We start from the raw sequence: 20,126 nt of genomic DNA, 5'->3' as shown, positions 1-20,126 counted from the left end.
AGAAAATATGCATATAAAGGACTCCTAAAGATACTTAACAAATACTTTGTTAGGTGATTACATATAAGATCCATTATTAAAGGTAAACCAGACCTTTAGTTGACCTTATACACCCCATAGTTCCTCATAGGACTCCCATTTCACCGACTTCAGTGCGCCTTTGATTGCATGCAGTAGTTGACAAACTTAGTAAGATGGATTCTCTGGTGATTATGAATCTCGTGTGAATCCAGATCTCTTGTAAGGTAAATCAACTTAAGTAGAATTAATCCTTTGAGGACTGCCATTGCAGAATGAGAAGGGCAAAAACGGATCGTTGAATGAAACGGATGAACCAGAATTGGTTTGTAAAAATGCTGCAACCTCAGTGGTGTGGAATTGGTTTAGCTTTCGTCCGTCAGATACACACCAAAGCACAATTTTTGGTAGAGCATGCAAGTAGGCCGTCGTTATTACCGTGTTTTTCAGAAAATACGGCACACTTAAAATCCTTTGATTTTCTGAAAAAGCGACAGTGCCCCTTATAATCCGGTGTATGAATTCTGGTTGTGCTTACTGACCTTGAACCGATTTTATGTGATGCACGGCGCTTGAAAATCTGTCAAAAAATGTTTTAGTATGACTTTGATAAGCTATGAAGCCGCACCGCTTGATGGATTGTCGGAGCATTACAGGTATCGTAGGCAGCAGCCTCGCGGAGTGATACGTACTGTGCTTCAACTTATTGTGTTTGTATAACCTCTTTTTAAGTTTTGTGGATATTATACATGGTTATGCTGAGGATATGTCGGCCAGTTTCACTGGAAATGGTTAAACTGTCAGCAAGGAATTTGCATTAAAAAAACAGCTGCTTGTTTAAGTGAAAATACATTGATGGGTTTTTTGGTTTTGATTTTTTTGCACTAATAAAGTTGCGGAGTTGTAAATTATTTTGTCTCGTGTTAATTATATCATCAGTTATATCGTTATCGCAAATTTTCAATTTATATATCGTGATAAATATTTTTGGCCATATTGCCCTGTCATACTCAGCCTATTCGTGGGTATGCTGCCTTTGATGGCAGCTGGGAATTTCTGGCTCCAGAACTGAGGTTTTTCAGCCCTGATTTCCATGATTTAAGTCATTCAGCCAAGAATAATTGGCATTACAATGCTGGTTAAATATGAACTTAAAACCTTGTGCCATGTGTTATCTAGCACATCAGCGCCAAAAGCAATTAAATCTTTATTTTGTTCACCTGATATAATATTTGACAAAGGATGTATTGAGCTTGTTTTTCCTGCTCTTCTGCTCCTGCAGTTAAATGAACTACACGCCTGTTGATTGCAGAAAAAAAGCTCAAGGCAACCATCGTTCATCAAATGTTTAGAGGTCAAAAATCATTTCGATTCGTAACTTCGCACTTGCGTGTCCTATTGAATGCGGTAATATGTACGAGTTGCTTTGATGAAAACGGTGGACTCCTGCTGACACAAGTCAATTGCTGTTTTCACTTAAATTCAGTTGATTACAATGATTCCTTTGTCATGATGGTATTATGAGAAAATTGTAGTAAGAAGCCTAATCAATGTGCTGAAAGCCGCCACGTGTGGCTTGTACATGTTGAGTAGGGGACATAATCAGTATCCATAGTGAATATCAGAAGTGCTATGTGGGTGTTTCCTGCTGGTTTAATAGAAAATGGTGTTTACTCTGAAAATGTGGCATACTTTTTCCATTTTTTTAACTCACCTCAGGTTCTTTGTCACATGCCATCCCCCTCTGTTTTCCTGCCGTTTCTCTCTCTCTGCGATATGTCCGGTAAAGGCATTAACAGAGGGAGGAAGTGGTTTAAATAAGTACTGGATTACCCTACCAACCAGGCTTACCCATTTAACATCAGGGGGTTGCACAGTCTTGTTGAATTGTGGAGATAAGCAGCTGCCTTTCCGTTTTAAAAGGTTCAACTTTTATCATTCAGTAATTACAACAGCCCCAAAAAAATCATGTTTTCATGTTTTTTCCAGTTAATCCTAATTTTAAAAAAATCAGCACGCTAATAGCCAACAAAACGGACAATATTTAGCTGTATTCATATCAACTTTTTACAACATCAGTCGATATAAAAGCCAGCAAACACTAGAGCCAACATTGTGTATGCTTTTTGTTCCACAGCCACGGACATCAGCAAATTACTGTAGCAGAGCGTTTTTTTGTTGTTGTTTTTTTCAGTGTTCCAGTGGTTTATCAATTATTAAGCAGTCATCCACTGGACTGCATGAAAGAAAAGGAATCAGGGAGTTCAGTTTAATGACTGGCAAGAAAATCCTAAAGTTTGAACATCTTGATTACTATTTCAATAACAAGAAGAATCAAACAATGCAGCACTTCATACACAAGCCATTTTTGTGCTGCGCCAAATTATTCAAGAGCCAAAATCAAGCTGTGAGAGCGTGTGGTGCTGATTTTTGTTTAATGGTTCAATACAAAAAAAAGTTATTTACACGACAATAATAATATGTTTCAGCTCTTTTCAGTGGTTCAACTAGCACAATCAACTGACATATTGATCACAGAGGATTTGCTGGTAAGCAACGATCAGGGTAGCCACGGTGTCTTAAAGAAATTCATAATAACATCAAAATAATTGAGTGTATTTTGTGATTACATATTCATTGGGAGCTGTTTGTCTTTGCATGATGTGCTCACACATCAGATTGCATTATGGCTCGGTGTACCTTGGATTTAATACCATTGCTTCATTACTGCAGACATCCAGGGATCTGCTTTGAGGCAGACCACCTACTGCCCACAGACCAATTTAAAAACTGTGTGCCTAAACAGGAAGCTCAGTCTCTAAAGGCAGCTGCTTCTATCATTAACAGCAGTAGAATATCAGTATGTAAGCTAGAGGTCATTTTCAAGGTGCAGGATAACCCCTAACAATACATGGCATTTATTTGAAGTTCACAGAAAGAAAACACTAAAGCAGTGTTTTCTATATGTTCTGAACGATAAAGGTCTGTATGGAAACTTCGTTAGCATGTTAGCACTTGCTTAACCATGCTAGTGCATGGCTCTTTGGATCAAAATGACACTTTAAAATGTAACATTAAAACTGTAAATTATCCTGTAATTTGCGTTGAATGGCTAAATCAAAAATTATGGAAATAATCAAATTCTACAAGTAGGAGTGACATTGTCTTCTTGGTGATTCCCAGCTTCCAGCATCCATCACTGACAATAAAATGTGTAAACACAGATGTTAATTCAAAAATGATTGTTTAAAATGTTGAATGTTCGGTCCATGAATCCATCCATCCATTTTCTTCCGGGTGAAGCTCGCAGGGGCCACAGGATAAGCAGAGAAGCCCAGACTGGCCTCTCCCCAGCCACCTCCTCCAGCGTATCCGGGGGAACACCAAGGCGGTCCCAGGCCAGCCGAGTGATATAATCTCTCCAGCATGTCCTGGGTCTGCCCAGAGGTGGGATATGCCCAGAACACCTCACTCAAGATGCGCCCAGGAGGCATCCTTGTCAGATGCCTGAACCACCTCAACTGTCTCTTTTCGATGTGGAGGAGCAGCGGCTCTACTCTGAGCCCCTCCCGGATGGCCTAACTCCTCACCCTGTCTCTAAGGGTGAGGCCAGCCACCCTTTGGAGAAAGCTCATTCCCGCCGCATGTATCCGCGATCTAGTTCTTTCAGTCACTAACCAAAGCTCATAACGATAGGTGAGGTTACTCAAAGAAGGCTTCCCTATTGCTGTGTTGAAGAATAAAGGTGGTCGTACCAAATACCAACTTAAAATATTGACATTAAAAACCAGGAGAGACTCAAGACTTTTGCACTGTTTCCTCTCAAGCAGCAAAGGGTTTTTCATTTAAGCATGTATGTAAAAAACTTTTTATATTAATCTTTTAATTCTAAAGCAGCCCTCAAAGTACATGAAAAAGTATGTGTTTAATAGTGTAACACACCTCTCCTAGAATGCACCGCAGTAAGTACACAGCCTCTTCTCCGGCACCTGGTTCGAGGCAAAATCTCTGTGAGATTTGTTCAATAAAACCCAGGGAGAAACTAGTCCTGCATCTTTACATTCACAGGCAACAAAAACAGAGCATCGTCACACTGCTAACCTCCACATTTTCCTTGGGATTAGACCTTTTCACAGCACATATTGCAGGGAAAGCACGGGTGTATTTTTGTAATATGAAAAAACAGCTGCATTCTTCGTAGGTGAGCCAATTCCAAGAATGAATGAACGAATGCTTGGCATGAAAACCATCTTTCTATGCTACATGTGCACTTTGTGAATGTGAATTAATCTAAGCCCCCTTTTCAACAGGTAGAAGGGAGTGAAAAAAAGAAAGCGTAAAGAATGCATACTAATCTTGAAATTAAAACATTTACACTAAAGATATTTTTTGGAGGGGGGTGGCGTTTCAAGCGCATTCGCGTTTCCCTTTAAGGCACAGCTTGAGATTTCTCCCATAGTTCCTTCCCTCCTCTCTTGCGGGGGTGGGAAGAGTGTGGAGTTTGCATGTTATCTCTGTGCCTGCGTGGGTTCTCTCTGGGTGCTCCGGATTCCTCCCACAATCCAAAGCATGTTAGGTTAATTGGTGATTTTAAATTGGCCATAGGTGCGAATGTGAGGTTGGATGTTTGTCTGTCTGTCTGCATTAGCCCTGAGATAGACTGGCAACCTGTCTGCCGTGTACTGAGCCTTTCAGCCTGAATTAGATAAGCAGATGAAAATGGATGGATGAATGGAAATGATTCCATTCTTATGTAAATTGTATTGCTTATTGATAACTTACGATTCCTTTCACGTGTATCTGATTCATCTGTCTCATAAGCTTCGATACCAGGGTAATTTCCGCGTCGAGTCAATTGAAGGTGGGATTGGATTTTGTTTTTTCCCCTTTCAAGTCTCAAGCACAAAGGTCGATTTACTCCAGATCATTTTTACATCATGAAACCCTAGAAAGGACATCTATAGCTGATACAACAGATGAATTAGTGAACGGTCTTTACCTAATGATTTTGACCCATCTCTTTTGCATGCTGTCTGGTTTCAGGAGTAGTTCGCTCTCACTCAGCCCAGCCCTACAACGGAGAGAGACTAATTACTTCAGGACTCCACCCATTTCCAGAGGGAAACACAAAATACCCACAAATCTTATTGACGGATCCAGAGTGGCGGGGCATGTCTACAAACACTTGCAGGAGGATGAGTCATCGGACATGGAGTCCATAAGAAGGTGAAACTATTTCTTTGTCTCGTTATTAGTTTTGTCATGTTTGTTTGAGCCAGCAAAGAGGAAATTCTCTTCGCCTCCCTCCACGCTGAGGTCAAATAGCCGGTTCAGTGATACAGACCTCTGGACTAACTAAGGTTAAGTCGGAGTGGCAGAGGGATAATTTAGGGAGAAATGAGTTTATGACTGGAAGACTCTCAGTTCAAATCCGTGAACCAGCCTATGAAATGTGATCCAGGGAAATAAATGAGATCTGCAGTGCCCCCCCTACCCCCCTCCTCTTTCAGCTGGGACTGTCACAATTAATTTGGAGAACACACTTGATCCCAAAAGCGCAACAGTATCATGGTGCTGGGGAAGATGTGTGTAATCCTCGCTGCCACTGGGCTGCTGCTGTGAATGAAAATTTGTTTTATCTGCATGTTTTAACAGGGTTAAAAATACAACGGCTGTGCCAAAGCTAATTATCAAATGATGCACGGGTTCACACGAATTTCTAGCTATCCAAAACGGTTTGATTTTGGCTAATGATCAAGCATGGGAAGCATCATAGTTCACATATCAACAAAATGATTAAATTTCTGTAATTTACAAGCTGAGTATAAAGTACATTAGATGACTGCGGCCTCTTAGAACAGGCTACATGTTGAAATGGATTACTTCCAGGCTTTTGCACATCTTGAATTGCCCCCATGCTCCCGCTGATGTCGAGTGAAGCGAGCTGGCCTATTTTGACGGCCATCCCGAGCGAAGCGCAGCTACTGGTGCTGTTTCAGGAGGCATTCGAAGCGAGAGGGACTTTTGGCACAGCCTAGTCTGCAGACTTAAAACACATTTAAAAAGTACAGACTGGTCACGCTTGCTAAAATGTGATGTGATGTGAAATCCTCTCTGACATACTGATTTTTTTTATGTTAAAACAAAGCTTTTCGCATTAGTTATAACTTTTCTTTTGCCCTTTTTCAGGCTGATTGTTGCGTAACGACCACCAAAGACGGAAAATATTTATCACTGAGGTGCTTGTATTCCTCGGTGCATTGATGCATAATGTCAAGCAGCTCCACTGGCATTTCTCCTTCAAAACACTGTAAACATTAAATAAGTGTAGGTTTTATTTACAGATGCAGACAAGAGCATCTTAATCCTGCGTAAGACAGCCCTGTTTAGCATATGACTCAGAAGCAGCCTAATTTGCTGTCACTGTGTGGAACTTGAGCAATAGCACTGTTAACAGAAACGTCTGTCATTAAAGCAGCAGTGTCCCCTGTGCATTTCACACACTTTAAAGTGCCTAGCAATGTTCCTATTAGCATGCCAACCTGATTGAGCATTACAGTAAGTTACACTGCAAGCTGCCAAACTCTTTATGTGACCTATTTCCATAATTTACATTTTTAAACAAAGCTCCACAGAGCTCAGCAGTTCTTTCAAATGGTTGTGCAGAAAGATCCTTCAGGAGCAGTTTCCCTCTAAACACACACACACTCACAAACATGCACGCTCGCACTTATAAGGAGTAACGAAACACACTAATAAAGAAGCTGACGAGAATTCTTTTTCACAACGGTGAAATCTGTAAAGCTATAGGCAATTAAATCTGCCGTGCTTTGTCAAATGTTTAGGAGAGGAGCTGAAATAGGAGGGCTTGTCATCTTCTTGGGGATAAAATTGCATTTGTGTAGTAACAATTTAGATCTCATTAGCCACTGATAATTCCCCCACACATCCATCACTCAAATATGGCTTTCGCTGGCCTTCTGGAGGTTGAAATGACCTATTTCTCGACTTACAAGCCACGCAACACCAAGCTTACAGCCCTCTCCTCCTCCTCCTCCTCCAGCCCCCATGTCTCCCGTGTTGCCATGGATACACCCTCTCATCTCTGGAAATGAGAGACGGGAGGTGGAAAGGAGAGTGAGAGAACGCGAGAGGGGAAAGTGAGGAAAGGAGGAGGAGGACTGAGCCGAGAAGTAAAGATGGAGGCACCTAGTCCGGCGCGGTGGAAAGTGCTAATAAAGAGGCGAGAACCACAAACAGACGCGAGAGCACTCTTCTACGTTTTCCATTTTGTGACAACAAATCCCCACAGAGTATTGTCAGTTTCATCATCTGGTGTCAAAACATATTTACCCATCACGGTTAGCGGAGGAATTGAAAGCAAATTTGCTATTGGAGTTATTTTTAGGTTTTGTTTTGATCTGTCGGATTTACCTCCAGCTTGCTTTTGCCCTTCTAATACCAAGGGTGGGGGAGGAGGGTGGGGTGGTAATTCAATTTTTTAAACTTGGTTACGCTGCCAACAATCTTTCAAGGCTGACAATAACACTGGATGCGATTCTAAATGGGAGTCGAGGCTTCAGCAACAACTTTAACAAACATACACAAACTTGCCCACTTGACTCCAGATAAGTTTCCCCTCTCTGCCGTGTTACTGTCATGGCCGACGATAATGCCTTTCAAGCTTATCTGCTTCCGCTCTCTACGTTTGAAGGAGGATGCATCATCATGCAATTCAACCCTGCTTAATGTTACATCGTGGGCCCATCTGATTAGTTGCTTGCTGTGTGAAAACTACAATAAAATGAAATTAGAAGCCGTGTGAAGCCGTGTATTGTTTCTACATACAACAGTCACACAGGGCGGGTCAGGAATCCACCTGCTGTGCTGCTAAAGCCTTAAATCTCTGATAAGGCAGTGATGAGCAGAGGGATTTCTCAGTTAAACATTCATGCAGCAACAGTAGACCCCGCTCATGCCAAGGATTATACATAATTACACGTAGATTATGAAACAACAATACCTAAATAGTGATCATTTTGTTTGGTACAAGATATTTTTGTGCCGGTGTGAAATGATACGGTGAAGCCTTGACAGACTGGCATCTTTCTAAAACACAACGAATGTCATCTTGGTGTTCTAAATATGGAAGGTAACTTCATATTCTCTATTGCTCGGGCTTTTCTATTCATTTAAAATTAGGAAAGTGTCTAAGATGAAAAGGTCAAATTATAAATGACTTCCTCACCCTGACATTTCCATCCTTTTCTCTTTGCCCAAAGGTGTGATTCTGCCGGCGGAAGGGTCGGCGCCCTCCTGAGCAGGACCTCACTCTCTCACTTCACAGCCAGGAAAGGATGGACTGAGGTTCCCTGCACCCGCCTCGATAAAGGTACGACCTTCCTGCCACCCTCCCTCCGCACCCGATCTGTGCCCATCATCCCTTCGCTCCAAGCGTGTGACCTTGAGGCCGGCCACCCGGTCACGAGTGACCGGAACCAAGCGGGGCTCTTCAAGTGGCACCCCGTGCTGGCTGGAAAGACGGGCCTTCCCGTTAGCAATCCTCCCTCTCCCCCTGAAAGCGTCATGCTGGCGACCAGTGTCATGCCCAGCAGCGTTAGCCCCCCCGCCGCCGCCGCTTCTCTCCTGGGGTTGGAGAAGAATCTCGGCTCTCCTCAAACACCCTGCTCCTTTGAAATTACAGTGGAACTCGCGCAGGAGTTAAAACAGAAAAGCCTTTGCAGCCCCATGAAAAGGTCTGGGTCTCACAGTGAGATCCACCACGGTGGCACAAACACTCTTGAGAAGACGGCACGGGAGTCAGAGGGGAAAAGTGTCCAGTATTCCCCCAGAGTTCTGCACACAGGCAGCGGGACCAGAGGATGGAAGGCAGCAGGCCAAAGAGGAACCCGGGGACAGTGCCAAGGTCAGACATCTCTTGTGTACGGAGGAGCAGACTTGGCCACCAAAGGACCCATCTGCAGAGGAATTGGAAACACTTATGCCAAGCCCTCTGCGAGCTGATTGGATTAACTCTGTAAAGAGAAGACACCGTTTCCAATAAATGTATACCTTTGCTGGTGGCTCAGTATGGCTAGCAGGTGGGACCATCTGTGTGGCCACATGGACCAATAACAGATGGCCATCAGTTTTCGAAAGAACACGAACAGATTGAATTCCCGAGGGGGGAAAAAATATTGACACAAAAGACATCGAATTACAAAAGGAAAAGAGACAAACAAACACACATTGTGAATAAATGTGACTCAAAAGGAAAACAAAACCATGACTTGAGTGGGAGCTTGACTTAAACAGTGTATTGAAAAAAATGCCACTATTACAAGGAGCTTCTACTTAGAAACCAAAATAGTGTGTTATCTCTATGTTGTTTCTCTATTGTAAAGAAATGAAATTATATATGTCATATAATATATGTCATATAGACATATATATATTTGACATACAATTGTGACAAAATAAAGACTAAGATAACAGTGTTAATTATGGGCTTTATTCATCTTAATCCATTTTCGTGACTTAATCGGCATTCTGAAATAAATCTGGACAAATATCGAAGTCGAGTCGAACGATTACAAGTAACGACAAAGCTGTCAGGAGATCGTTGCATTTGTTGGAAATACATCAGATTTCAAACATACGAGTTCTCTTTGCTGCACTTTCTACTGTATGTGAAACTGTAGTTGCAAATAAGCAGGTAGTTGAAAATAAACAGGGTATCACCAGAAAATGCAGGAAGCACCAAAAACAAGATTCTTTATAAGTAAAGCAGTGCACCATGTTTGGCTGCTTTAGTAAGCCATCGTGCAGCCTTCTGGTCTCTTGCTGATGGGATTTTGCCAGACTAAAAATGGCAACACTTGCTGTTGTTTTTAAAGTTTGTAGTTGTTAACTTGGGAGCCCGTTTTAATGAACTTATTTATATATTGCCATTAAATAAGCAACAACTACAGCTGGGCCTGTGGATAGACTGTCACAGGGCTGTCACTTAGTGTTTTGTGAGGGATTATCCGTCCTTCACAATGGAAGGGTCAAGTTGGTTTAGGTACTGTATGTTCAGTAATCCGCTTGTCGAATGATAATATATCAAGCTTTTGCTGGTTCCAAGCTCCTACTTCACTTGTTTAAGCTGTTGGCTTTTTAACGTGTTGCAATCCTTTGTTTTATTTAACAGAGGAAAGCCCTCTTACAGATGTGCGACACATCTTTTTAAAACTCTACAGCCTTTGGGCTCACAGTGTCCAAGACAACAAATACTTGAATGCTTCAGAAAAGATTTCAGTGTTAGCTTAAGATTACAACTTTGGCATAGCGAGTAATTCAAACCACACAGTAACAAAAATGATGACCAACCCAATGGATCCGTTTTTTTAAATACTGAAGTCAGAACAGTATCGTGCATCACCTTCAGACAAAAACTAGTGAGCTAACTCCTCTTTTTCAAATGTTAAACGTAATATTTTATCATTTTATTGGAACTGATTTGTTTTTGCAAACCATGGGAGCTTTTGGGACTAGAAATCAAACTTAATAAGTGTATAAAGATTCTGGTTTGGTTCAGTGAAATTCTATTTATGTAGCTCACTGGTTAACAATAAAGGCCTTCTTAATATGATAAAGGTGTTTTGTTAGTACACAATCCAACAATCACACTTTTAGCAAGCGCTTGGCAACTGCGGGGAGGAAGAACTGCCCTTAAACAGGAAGAGCAAAAGACAAAACACAGATAAAAAGAGCATTGGGGGTAACAAACATGGCAAAACACAAACTAAACTATAAACTTCAGAGCACAGCTAAGCTGCTACTACTGCTCTTGCTACAAGTGCTGAACCATATCAATATTACCACAGCCCTTTACCTCTGAGGCATATAACCAAACACCTTCATACCCTATGATGTTAAAATGAAAGAGATGACTGGTGAACTTGCCAGTGTGTTATAGTTGGAGCCACAACCACGAAACTTCAAAATATAGAGAGTGGTATAGGAGTATTGATTGCCGTATCAACATACAAAGTTTCCGTGGTGATGAATGGTACCTTTCCCTTTAAATCTAAAATTTACTGTTTTTTGGTTGGTGTTTTTTGCTTGTGCATGTGTGTGCACGCAGGTTTTCCATAATGGATCTCACAAAAAAATATGTAAATTGAGCCGAGGATAATGTGGAAAGCTTTGGTAATGGAACGATTGTGTATGTGAAGAAAAAGGTGACTCAGATACTGTGAATGATAAGAGTTCTTCAAAGATTTTCCATGTTCTCACTGAGTGCAGAATTATACTCATTATTCATTATTTCCTATGATAAACCTTGGGCTGTATCCATAGGCTATGAGCACAAAAGAAGACCTCCTTCCACAGTGATGAATTCTAACAATGGCCATGAGGTTTGTGGTTGGAAATGAAGCACGGCAGCATACAAGCTGAACGCAATTCTTTATTTATGCCTCATTTACGTCAAATTCACTATATCTCACTTTCCTCCCTTTCAGGTTTGCAATGACTGCTGGCAAGGTAGATTGTACAGCACTTACAAATGGGTATTACTGAGATTTCTTCATCACTTTTTTTTTTTTTTTTGCAGAATAAAACTATCTTAAGTCTATAAGAAGGCTTTTGTGAAGATTAAAATGAACTTCATTGATCCCTGATGAGAAATAGAGCCAAGACAGCTGCAAAGGAAAGATAAAATTACCATAAATAGAAAATAACTTGCATCCTAAATGCAAATGCATACAGTAAAAGCTGGTAAGACAGAATTTACTATACTTTTCACTGAATTTTCAGATGCTGATGGAGATTTGCATAGGATATTTACCTGATCACAAAAGGTGCCCGGGTGTGCGAATACAGTTGTATTTCTTTTCTTATTTTTAAAGTGAATAAATAAAGTAAAGAGCACATTAAATGCTGATATTTCCATAGAGGGTATAAGTTATAGTGGGCATGCTGTTTCCTTCATAGCATGCAAAAGATTATGGACTGACGTGTTTCACAGCACTCTAAACATGAAATAAGACTAATGATGGAACACGATTGCCTACTAAAATACAGTTCATCACATTTCTGAATGCATCATTCGGATGCACATTTATCCATCAGCGTTTCATGCTTTACCATCAGCAACAAAGTGATATTTGCAGGAAATAGCGTGAAGCAAATGTAGTATATTACCCTTACCATTTAAAGTAACAACTATGCTGTACGCAGAGTCATCATTAAGCTAAAATGCAGGCATTGGGTGCACACTGGACCAACCCAAATAATATAGAAGGAAAAAATATCAACTCAAGGGAGTATTTTGCTAGCATGGTGTGGCTACACTTAGACAGAATGGTCACTGCAAATCAATGCAGCATTGTTTTGAGTGATTATATTTATCCTGTGATGAAACATTTTTATCCTGATGGAATAGTCTCTTCCAGAAAGACAGTGCCCCAACTCATATGGCAGAAAGGGTCACTGAATGATTTGATGAGTATGAAAATGATGTGAATTGTTTGTTGTGACCTTTGCAGTCACTCTATCTCAACCCAGATGAATACGATGAGAGATTTTGTCTTAGGCACACTCTTCACTACCATCAGCAAAACAGCAGAGTGGGAAATATCTTTTGGACCAGTGGTGTTTCAGCAGAGTATCAATGCAATGGCACACCAAGGAAATGGTGGCCGAGGAATTTACCATGGCCCTAATTTGTCTATCTAATTCAAATGGCCTAATATCTGTGAATAGCACTTTGGGATTGCCAAATTACCTTATATTCTACCATTTTAGATGTTGAGCAGATTAGTTTGTCACATTTTGCACATTTTCTGTTAGTGAAAATGTAGCATCTATTTTTTTATTTAAGTTAGTTTAGGTAGTGTTTAAAAAAATCTGTAAATACTGTTTTGCTGTTTTAGCAAAGAAGCCTGAAGTGTCTCTATCCAATAATCCACCAAACACTTGAAGTGGATACAGTCAACACTGGACACCAAAGCTCTGAAAATCCCTGATCATATCTCATGGAAAACTGCCAGCTGCGAGGCCATGCTACTTACATACAAGCTCTGAACCACATGTTAACTGATCTTCTTATTGAAAAAATTACATAACGACCAATGTGAAAATCACAACGACACAATGGCAAGCTTTCTAATCAGCTCACGATTGTAGTCAAATATAAAGCTGGAAATAATAGATTGCTGTCAGAGAAGGCTCTTCCCATGTGGCACTAATGAGAGGCCGTGTGGATTTGAAAAGGCCGGGATCAGTCTTTGATCACAGCTCACAGTGAATGCTGGAAGCACTGTTTGAAGCATCTTTTTAAAGAGTCGCAGTCTCACTGTTTGCAGACAGGGTTCTCCCTCTAAAACATCTGAGCCAGGGATCCAGGCAGCACTCACCCAGACTTAATCAGCTAATATCAGTAGTCCACATGTAACAAAAGTAGTGGATCCATTTTGTGGGAAACGGGAGAAGACGCTGGCATTGTGAAGGGACAGCAGCACATAAATGAGGAGGATGAAAAATTAAGTGTTCTCACTGCCTAAAATGAGTCGGTTTGTTGGAGGTGGGCCCTTACCCTGTAACTCTTCTATTAATCCTCGCAGGTGTTGACTCTTTTATGTTTCTGAGGAATGTCACATACGCACTGGTCTCTCCTGCTCAATGTGAGAGGAATACTAATGAACCAGGGGTGCAAGGGGACTGTGAAGTTCCCCGCCAGATGGCACAGAGATTATGACGACAGCAGGCCAGCATGTGTAATGCAGAGCTACCAGTGTGGATGTCTCCTAGCATCTCTCACAGGCTCCCCTCGATGTGGGATATCAGGTGATATTTAACATTGCCAGTGGCCATGTTGATAGTGGAAGTTTCTCTCCTGAAAGGAAATATGTTTTGTTTGTTCTTAAGTGACAGCTGCTGACATTGTGAATGCAACAGATTTAGTAGCTAAGATAGGATCTCCTGCAGTATGTTTTTGAAGCTGAAGCTTCCTGTATCTGTTTTTAATGTCTGCATAAGAACTCAGTTTCAATGAACTGGCATGTACAAGACCAGAAGTAACCCAAACGGAATGCAATCGTAATTATGCAAATGGTAAATGCACTGATACTTGTATAGCACTTTTCTACTTTATTGGAGTACCTAAAGTGCTTTCTTATTAAACGCCTCATTCGCCCATTCATTTATAGAAATGACTTTTTCTGTGCTTAAATGCTTTTAAACTAACCTTCACATTCACACTCTGACGAATGCGAACTCAGTGTTCAGGATCTTGCCCAAGTATATTTTGGCATGTAGACTAGAGCAGCTGGGGATTGAACTGCTGACCTTTTGATTAGTAGACGAGCCAATCTACCTCCGGTTACATGTGGTTCCCTCCTTTTACATGTCACAATGCTTGGTTGATCAATCAAGATGATAAGTATTAGCATAAATAAAGCCAATGTGGAACTGGCTTACACTTGCATTCTATCTGAAGACTACCAGAAGAGAAAAGCTGTGGCAAAAGATTTCTGGACATATAGAAGTTCGATGGGAGAACAGCTTTCTGCCTTGACCTCTGCAAACATTTTTTTTTCTGAGTTAATGGACTCATTCACTCATTTTGGGTAATATTGGACAAAGAAAAATGTCTGTTTTAAAAATCTTGGTGAAACAATGGTTCAGTATGGAGGGTCACTGTGCTAAGAAAGCGCACTGGCTAATGACAGTCACGAGTCTAGTGTTGACTACCCAAAGGTAATATGTAGCACAAACACAAAACTTGGATACTTTGACAGTTTATTTAGCAATGCCAACAAACATGCTAATGTTGCTAATGTTTATATACTGCAATCTGTTCATTATTTGTTTAAAAGAATCAAATTCTCCTTCGTAATCATCCTCTAAACAATATAACAATTATAAATATTACAACAGAGTAGAGAGTTTATAACTGAAGTTTTACCATAAACATCATTTTGTATTTTTAAGGCTGTCATATTAGCTTGTTCATAAAATACATTTAACAGTAAAAATAATCATTCAGACAAGCAGGTGTCATTGTGCTGAGCGATGAACTGCAATGCATCATCTGAGACAGCAGTTTAGATAAACTGCCCCATATGGCAGGAAGAGTTATGTTCAAGACCAATCAAATGCAAGGTGGCAGGGGAGCTATGTTTAGCTTCACGATAGCGCTTAGCTATGGCACACATGTTTTCAATACAAATGGCTATTTTGTAAGATGGCGATGGTGAAAATGGTCATCTCAGCGGGACTTCAGTAACCAGTGGGTGATGTCATGCTAGCTATATCTATCTTTCATACTGTCTACGGTTGGACAATGGGCTTCAGAGCTAATAAACGAGTGAGGAGAGAGAAAGGAGTCTATTGATCAGGAGTGGGCAATTAGTTTTCACCAGGGAACTGGGATGTTCTGGAGCGCCACACCAATAAGCTTATAAAGAGATAAAATTAACACTGAACAGAATTGAGTTCGGCTTATTGATACAGATGAATCACAGATGAAGAGCTAATTAGTGCTAATAATGCTAAAAAATTCACTCACCCAGAGCAAGCCGTCCTATTAGCCTGATGACTGCATGAAAAAAATGCTTAAAAAGTCAGTACCACCAAAAACAAAGTGCAGCTCTGACTCAGATTCATTGGTGATGTTGAGCAGATGACTACTTCTTGCTACAGCTGCAATGCATTGCTTAATAAGTACAATCAAAACAGGTGAATTACATTTTTTAAAAAGCGAAAAAATTAATCTAAATGTAATAAAAGTGTTCTTTGATCCCATTTTTGATACTTATTGATCCCAGGATCAAGTGGTCATTCCCAGAATAGTAATTATTGCCACTTTGGCATTTGCTTAATTGTTCAGCCCCAGTTGTCATTTTCAAGAATGTTTTATACTCATAGTATAATTAATACAAGTTGTTGAAGATGGGTAAATGCTGCACATATAAACAATGCCAGAGTATTACATTTTAGAATTATAGGTGGAAAAAGAGAGTCAAGATAAGACAGCGTGACAAAACCCAGCCAATCTTGTCTTTGTGTCCGCTGCTATTAACATAAGAGGTGGCATCGCTGCATGATTGTTGAACAATGGCTCAAAATGGCGAGCGGAGAGAAGACCTTTCTCTTTCAGTCTGAGGAGCTGACAAGACTTGGCATTTAACAATTATGGTTTTTGACAGCTGATTTTTTTTCTCCTTATTAAACGGTAATCTAGCTGTCCTGCTACCATGTCACTGTGATATCCCAGCTTGGTCAATTATCCATGTGATTTCAGACAAGGGCTTGTTTTTTTGTTTTTTATCCGTAAGGCATTCTTGCAGTATAATATCTTGTGTAGTCTTCCATTTAAATGTAGAGGGATTATCAGAACAATGCAGCTGCTAAAATGCTGGGAGTTTATCAATGGGGCAGTGCTATTGTTATGTTAGCAACAATAGTCCATTTGCTCCCCCTCGCTACACTGCTGTCCTGACATTGCGGGTCGGAATTATTAAGCAATTTTTTTTTTCCCACAAAATTTCTTACACTGATGGCAAAACTTGTGTTATTCTTTCAGTGTGAAACCATAAAGTAAAATGTATGTGATCATTTGCTTCACTTGCTCAAACCAAAAGTCAAGACAGGAGTTTTAATAATGCCACTGCAGCATTACACTTCTTCCTAAAAAATGGCATTCATGCACTAGTAATATAAAGAGGGAGAGTGTGAGTGATGAGCTCCATAGTGAACAAAAACAGCAGGCTTGTTTTGTGGAGGTTTCTAAAAACCACAGTGCAAAAACATTATACATCTTAAAGCACGCTCAGATCATTAGGCACACCATTGTCAGATCATGTACTATTTTTCAGACAAAGTTTGACACTACACTCGCTTAATGACCAGCCCAAACATATGGATGGCGGAGAACTAATTAAGACATCCGAAAACACACTGTTCATTTGGTTCATTTGGTTGGACGCTGCTGCTTCCTTGAAGTTGACGGTTTAAATTTCCTGCTTTTAAAGGGGTAAAAAATGGGTCCTCAAAAAATGTATATCTTGAGTAATGTGCAGCGTTTTTGGGCTGGTTTTCAATCATGACGCTCCTACGGGCACATACATCATCAAGTGACATACCAGGCAGCATGTATGTCAATCAGTTCTCAAGGTAAATACTTGTGGATAAAGTTGTTGCATCCTTAGTGATTCATCAGGCCACAGGCCTAGGGTAGGTCCATGTTCATATTACATCTAAGACAAAACAGGGTGCTCCCAAGCATGTTAGCCTGCAGTGTGCTGTTGCTGTTAGCTGCAAAGCCAGACAACATAATAAGTACAAGGTACCTTTCAAAAATAGGAATAAAAAAGGTTCAAGGTAGTAATTTAGATAACACAGGTGGACCAAAGAGGTGGAAAGTGGGTCTGAAGTCAAGTTTTCACAGGACTCTATGGACCCCTACTGGTTCCATAAGAATCAGAGTCAAAGCATTAACCCAGTTCTGCTAATCAAACACATCTTCATTAATTAATCATCAGCAAGTGTTAGCGCTTTTATAAAAGTAGAAGCTTTCTCAGTTTGCTAGTCAGGAGCATTCAGTTGTGTGTTAGCACAATCCCACAATCTTCCTAGGAGTGGATGTCCCCATACACCGCAAGCTCTTGGGGTTGTGCAATGCTTGGAGAAACTGCAACAACCCCAAGAGCTACATCTAAGTTTCTTCAGGCGTCAGTTAGCATGTTAAATGTTAAAGTTCATGAAAGTACAACTACAAAAAGACTGAGTAAGTATGACATGTTTGGAAGGATTGCCGGGAGAAAGCCTCTTCTCTCTAAAAGGAACACGCAGCACAGCCTTGGTTTGCAAAGTTGCATAAGAACAAACCACTGGAGTTCTAGAACAATGACTTTTCGACAGACAAGACCAAAGTGGAGATGTGTGTGGCCAAAATGCACATCACTACTTTGCAAAAAACAAATGGAGGCTATCAGCACAAAAACCTCATACGAACTGCTAAGAGTGGTGGTATGTACAATGATGTGAGAGACTAATAAAGTCATACAGAGAACGACTGCTGCAAGTTATTGGTGTTTCTACAAGCTACTGAATTATTTTTCAAATGACTGTATGCTACCCCCACCAGTGTAAAATATTCTCTTGGCAAAGGAGAAATAACAAAGGTGGAAAAAAAGAGGCTGATAGACAGAGTAGTGTGTTTCATCCCTACATGGCCACGCTATTAACAAGAGGTTGGATCAATACCCACAAAGCTCTTTTCCCAATTAGCTCCATATATGTAGCCAGTGTGGTACTTTAAGATGTTGTTTTAGTGTTGTCACTGTTATATTTTGTTACCTTTACAAAGACAGGTACTGTTTAGGGAAATGAATTATAAATACTTTCTTTTTTTAACTAAAATTAAGCACAAAGCGCTCAAAAGTTTTGGGTCACTTTGAAATACACTTGTGTTTGTAAAGGAAAATATTTGTTTATATCTAATATAATCTGAAAGTAATCACAAGTATTGGAAATGACAATTCATGATTAAAGGAATCATTAATCATAGAGCTTTTTTTTTTTAATGGAATACCTACGCAGTGCAGAGGCCCATTTTCAGCAATCAACTCCTGCGTTCCAGTGGAACATTGTGGTACCTAATGCAAGTTTATCATTGTTAAAAGGCTGATTGATCATTAGAAAAACATTTTCCAATTATGTTAGCGCAGCTGAAAATTGTTCTGCTGATTAAATAAGCAATAAATTTGGGAACTATCATCTCCCATCACAAAGCCCATCACAGTATTCTTAAAATGCAGGCTACTCCGCAGGGAGTAAATTGCCAAAAAAAGTGAAGCTTCCATATAATGGTTTGTATTGTGCCCTTCACAGAACAGCACAACTTGGCTCTAACCAGAGTTGCACAACTGAGCAAGAGGACAAATACATCAGAGTCTCTAGTCAGAGAAACAAATGCCTCGCAGGTTGTCATCTAGCAGCTGTTTTGAATAAAACCAGAAATTTTGCTGGAAAAGGAAAGGGAGCAGTTCACATTCTCATGTGAAATATTTGGGAACCTTTGTGCATGAAACAGCCCTCAATCCTTCAAACACAAATAAAAGGTATTAGCTATACTTTGTAAGAAACTGTTTTTACTCCTGTTAGTGTGCTTAGTTAGCATTTTAACGTGATAAAGCTGCAATAAGTAACAAGGCATCATTGTTGGGAGTATTTTTGTGCTGAAAATGGACCCCTATACAACTACAAAGACGTTCTAGTAAAAACATTAAGAACTCTATTATTTTATGACTTGTTATTTTCAAGATGTTTGATCAGTTTAGATGAAAACAAATGTGCTTTTCATTCAAATGTAAGTCCAAACCTTTGCTGGGAGATGTATGCCCAGACTTAATACAGGAGTTTAGACTACATATGCTTGCCACAAGGGAATTTTCCCAGAAAAATTACTCTTCAGAAGACTCTTTAATACGCTATTATACTTCTGATGTGCAGGAATGACAGGGACACTTCATGTATCCCACCCCCATCACATACAAAGAAACCCTTAGGGTTGCTGTCATTGATGGGGCATCCACAAGCTGCATCCCTCTGATCCTGAGAGACTCTGAAGTCAGCCTGCAAGACAGATTGTGGTCCTGACCTCGGACTCTGGTTGGGGCTGTGCTATAATCAGGATGTTCCCTATGCACAGGCTGTCAAGATGTAGACTTCAGAACTGCTGAGTTCAAAGTGGAGTGATGTCATATGATCAGAGAGAGAGAAAGCGTGGAAATATTTCTGTCAAATTCTGTATTTCTACATTCAGTGATTTCTAGCAACTGTTTCATGGTGGAGGCAGTTTGTGTTAATTGATGCAATCAGGCTCAATGTTAAATTCAGTATCAATCTTCACAGTGCATCTCTACTGTTTCAGCATTTACAGTCTTTTTTTAATAACCAATTTATAACATAAGCATGGATTTCTGAGAAATATCCTTGTTTTTTAAAGAAAAAGACTAATACCAGTGTCAATTTTGTCTAGTAATTACGAAGCTGCAACCAACAGCAAGCGGATGTAGCTCCTCCGGTTACATTGCAAGCTTTGCAAAACATTGACA

At 40.3% G+C, this 20,126-nt stretch overlaps 1 protein-coding gene across 1 annotated transcript in view; it reads left to right on the top strand.

Moving 5' to 3' along the window:
• Positions 1-9,404, top strand: part of nrg3b (neuregulin 3b) — a 198,618-nt gene extending 189,214 nt beyond the window's left edge. The window contains exons 9-10 of the mRNA XM_005747378.1: positions 5,062-5,244; positions 8,301-9,404. Of these exons, the coding sequence (XP_005747435.1) occupies positions 5,062-5,244; positions 8,301-9,042 (925 nt within the window). The 3' untranslated portion in view covers positions 9,043-9,404. The remainder of the gene's footprint in view (positions 1-5,061; positions 5,245-8,300) is intronic.
• Positions 9,405-20,126: the final 10,722 nt, after the last annotated feature.

The sequence above is a fragment of the Pundamilia nyererei genome, unplaced genomic scaffold (assembly GCF_000239375.1).
Source record: "Pundamilia nyererei isolate P.nyererei 1_Seehausen unplaced genomic scaffold, PunNye1.0 scaffold00196, whole genome shotgun sequence".
In the NCBI taxonomy this organism is placed as follows: Eukaryota; Metazoa; Chordata; class Actinopteri; order Cichliformes; family Cichlidae; genus Pundamilia; species Pundamilia nyererei.
The sequence above is the reverse complement of the archived record's forward strand: the minus strand, read 5'-3'. Positions and strand labels throughout refer to the sequence as shown.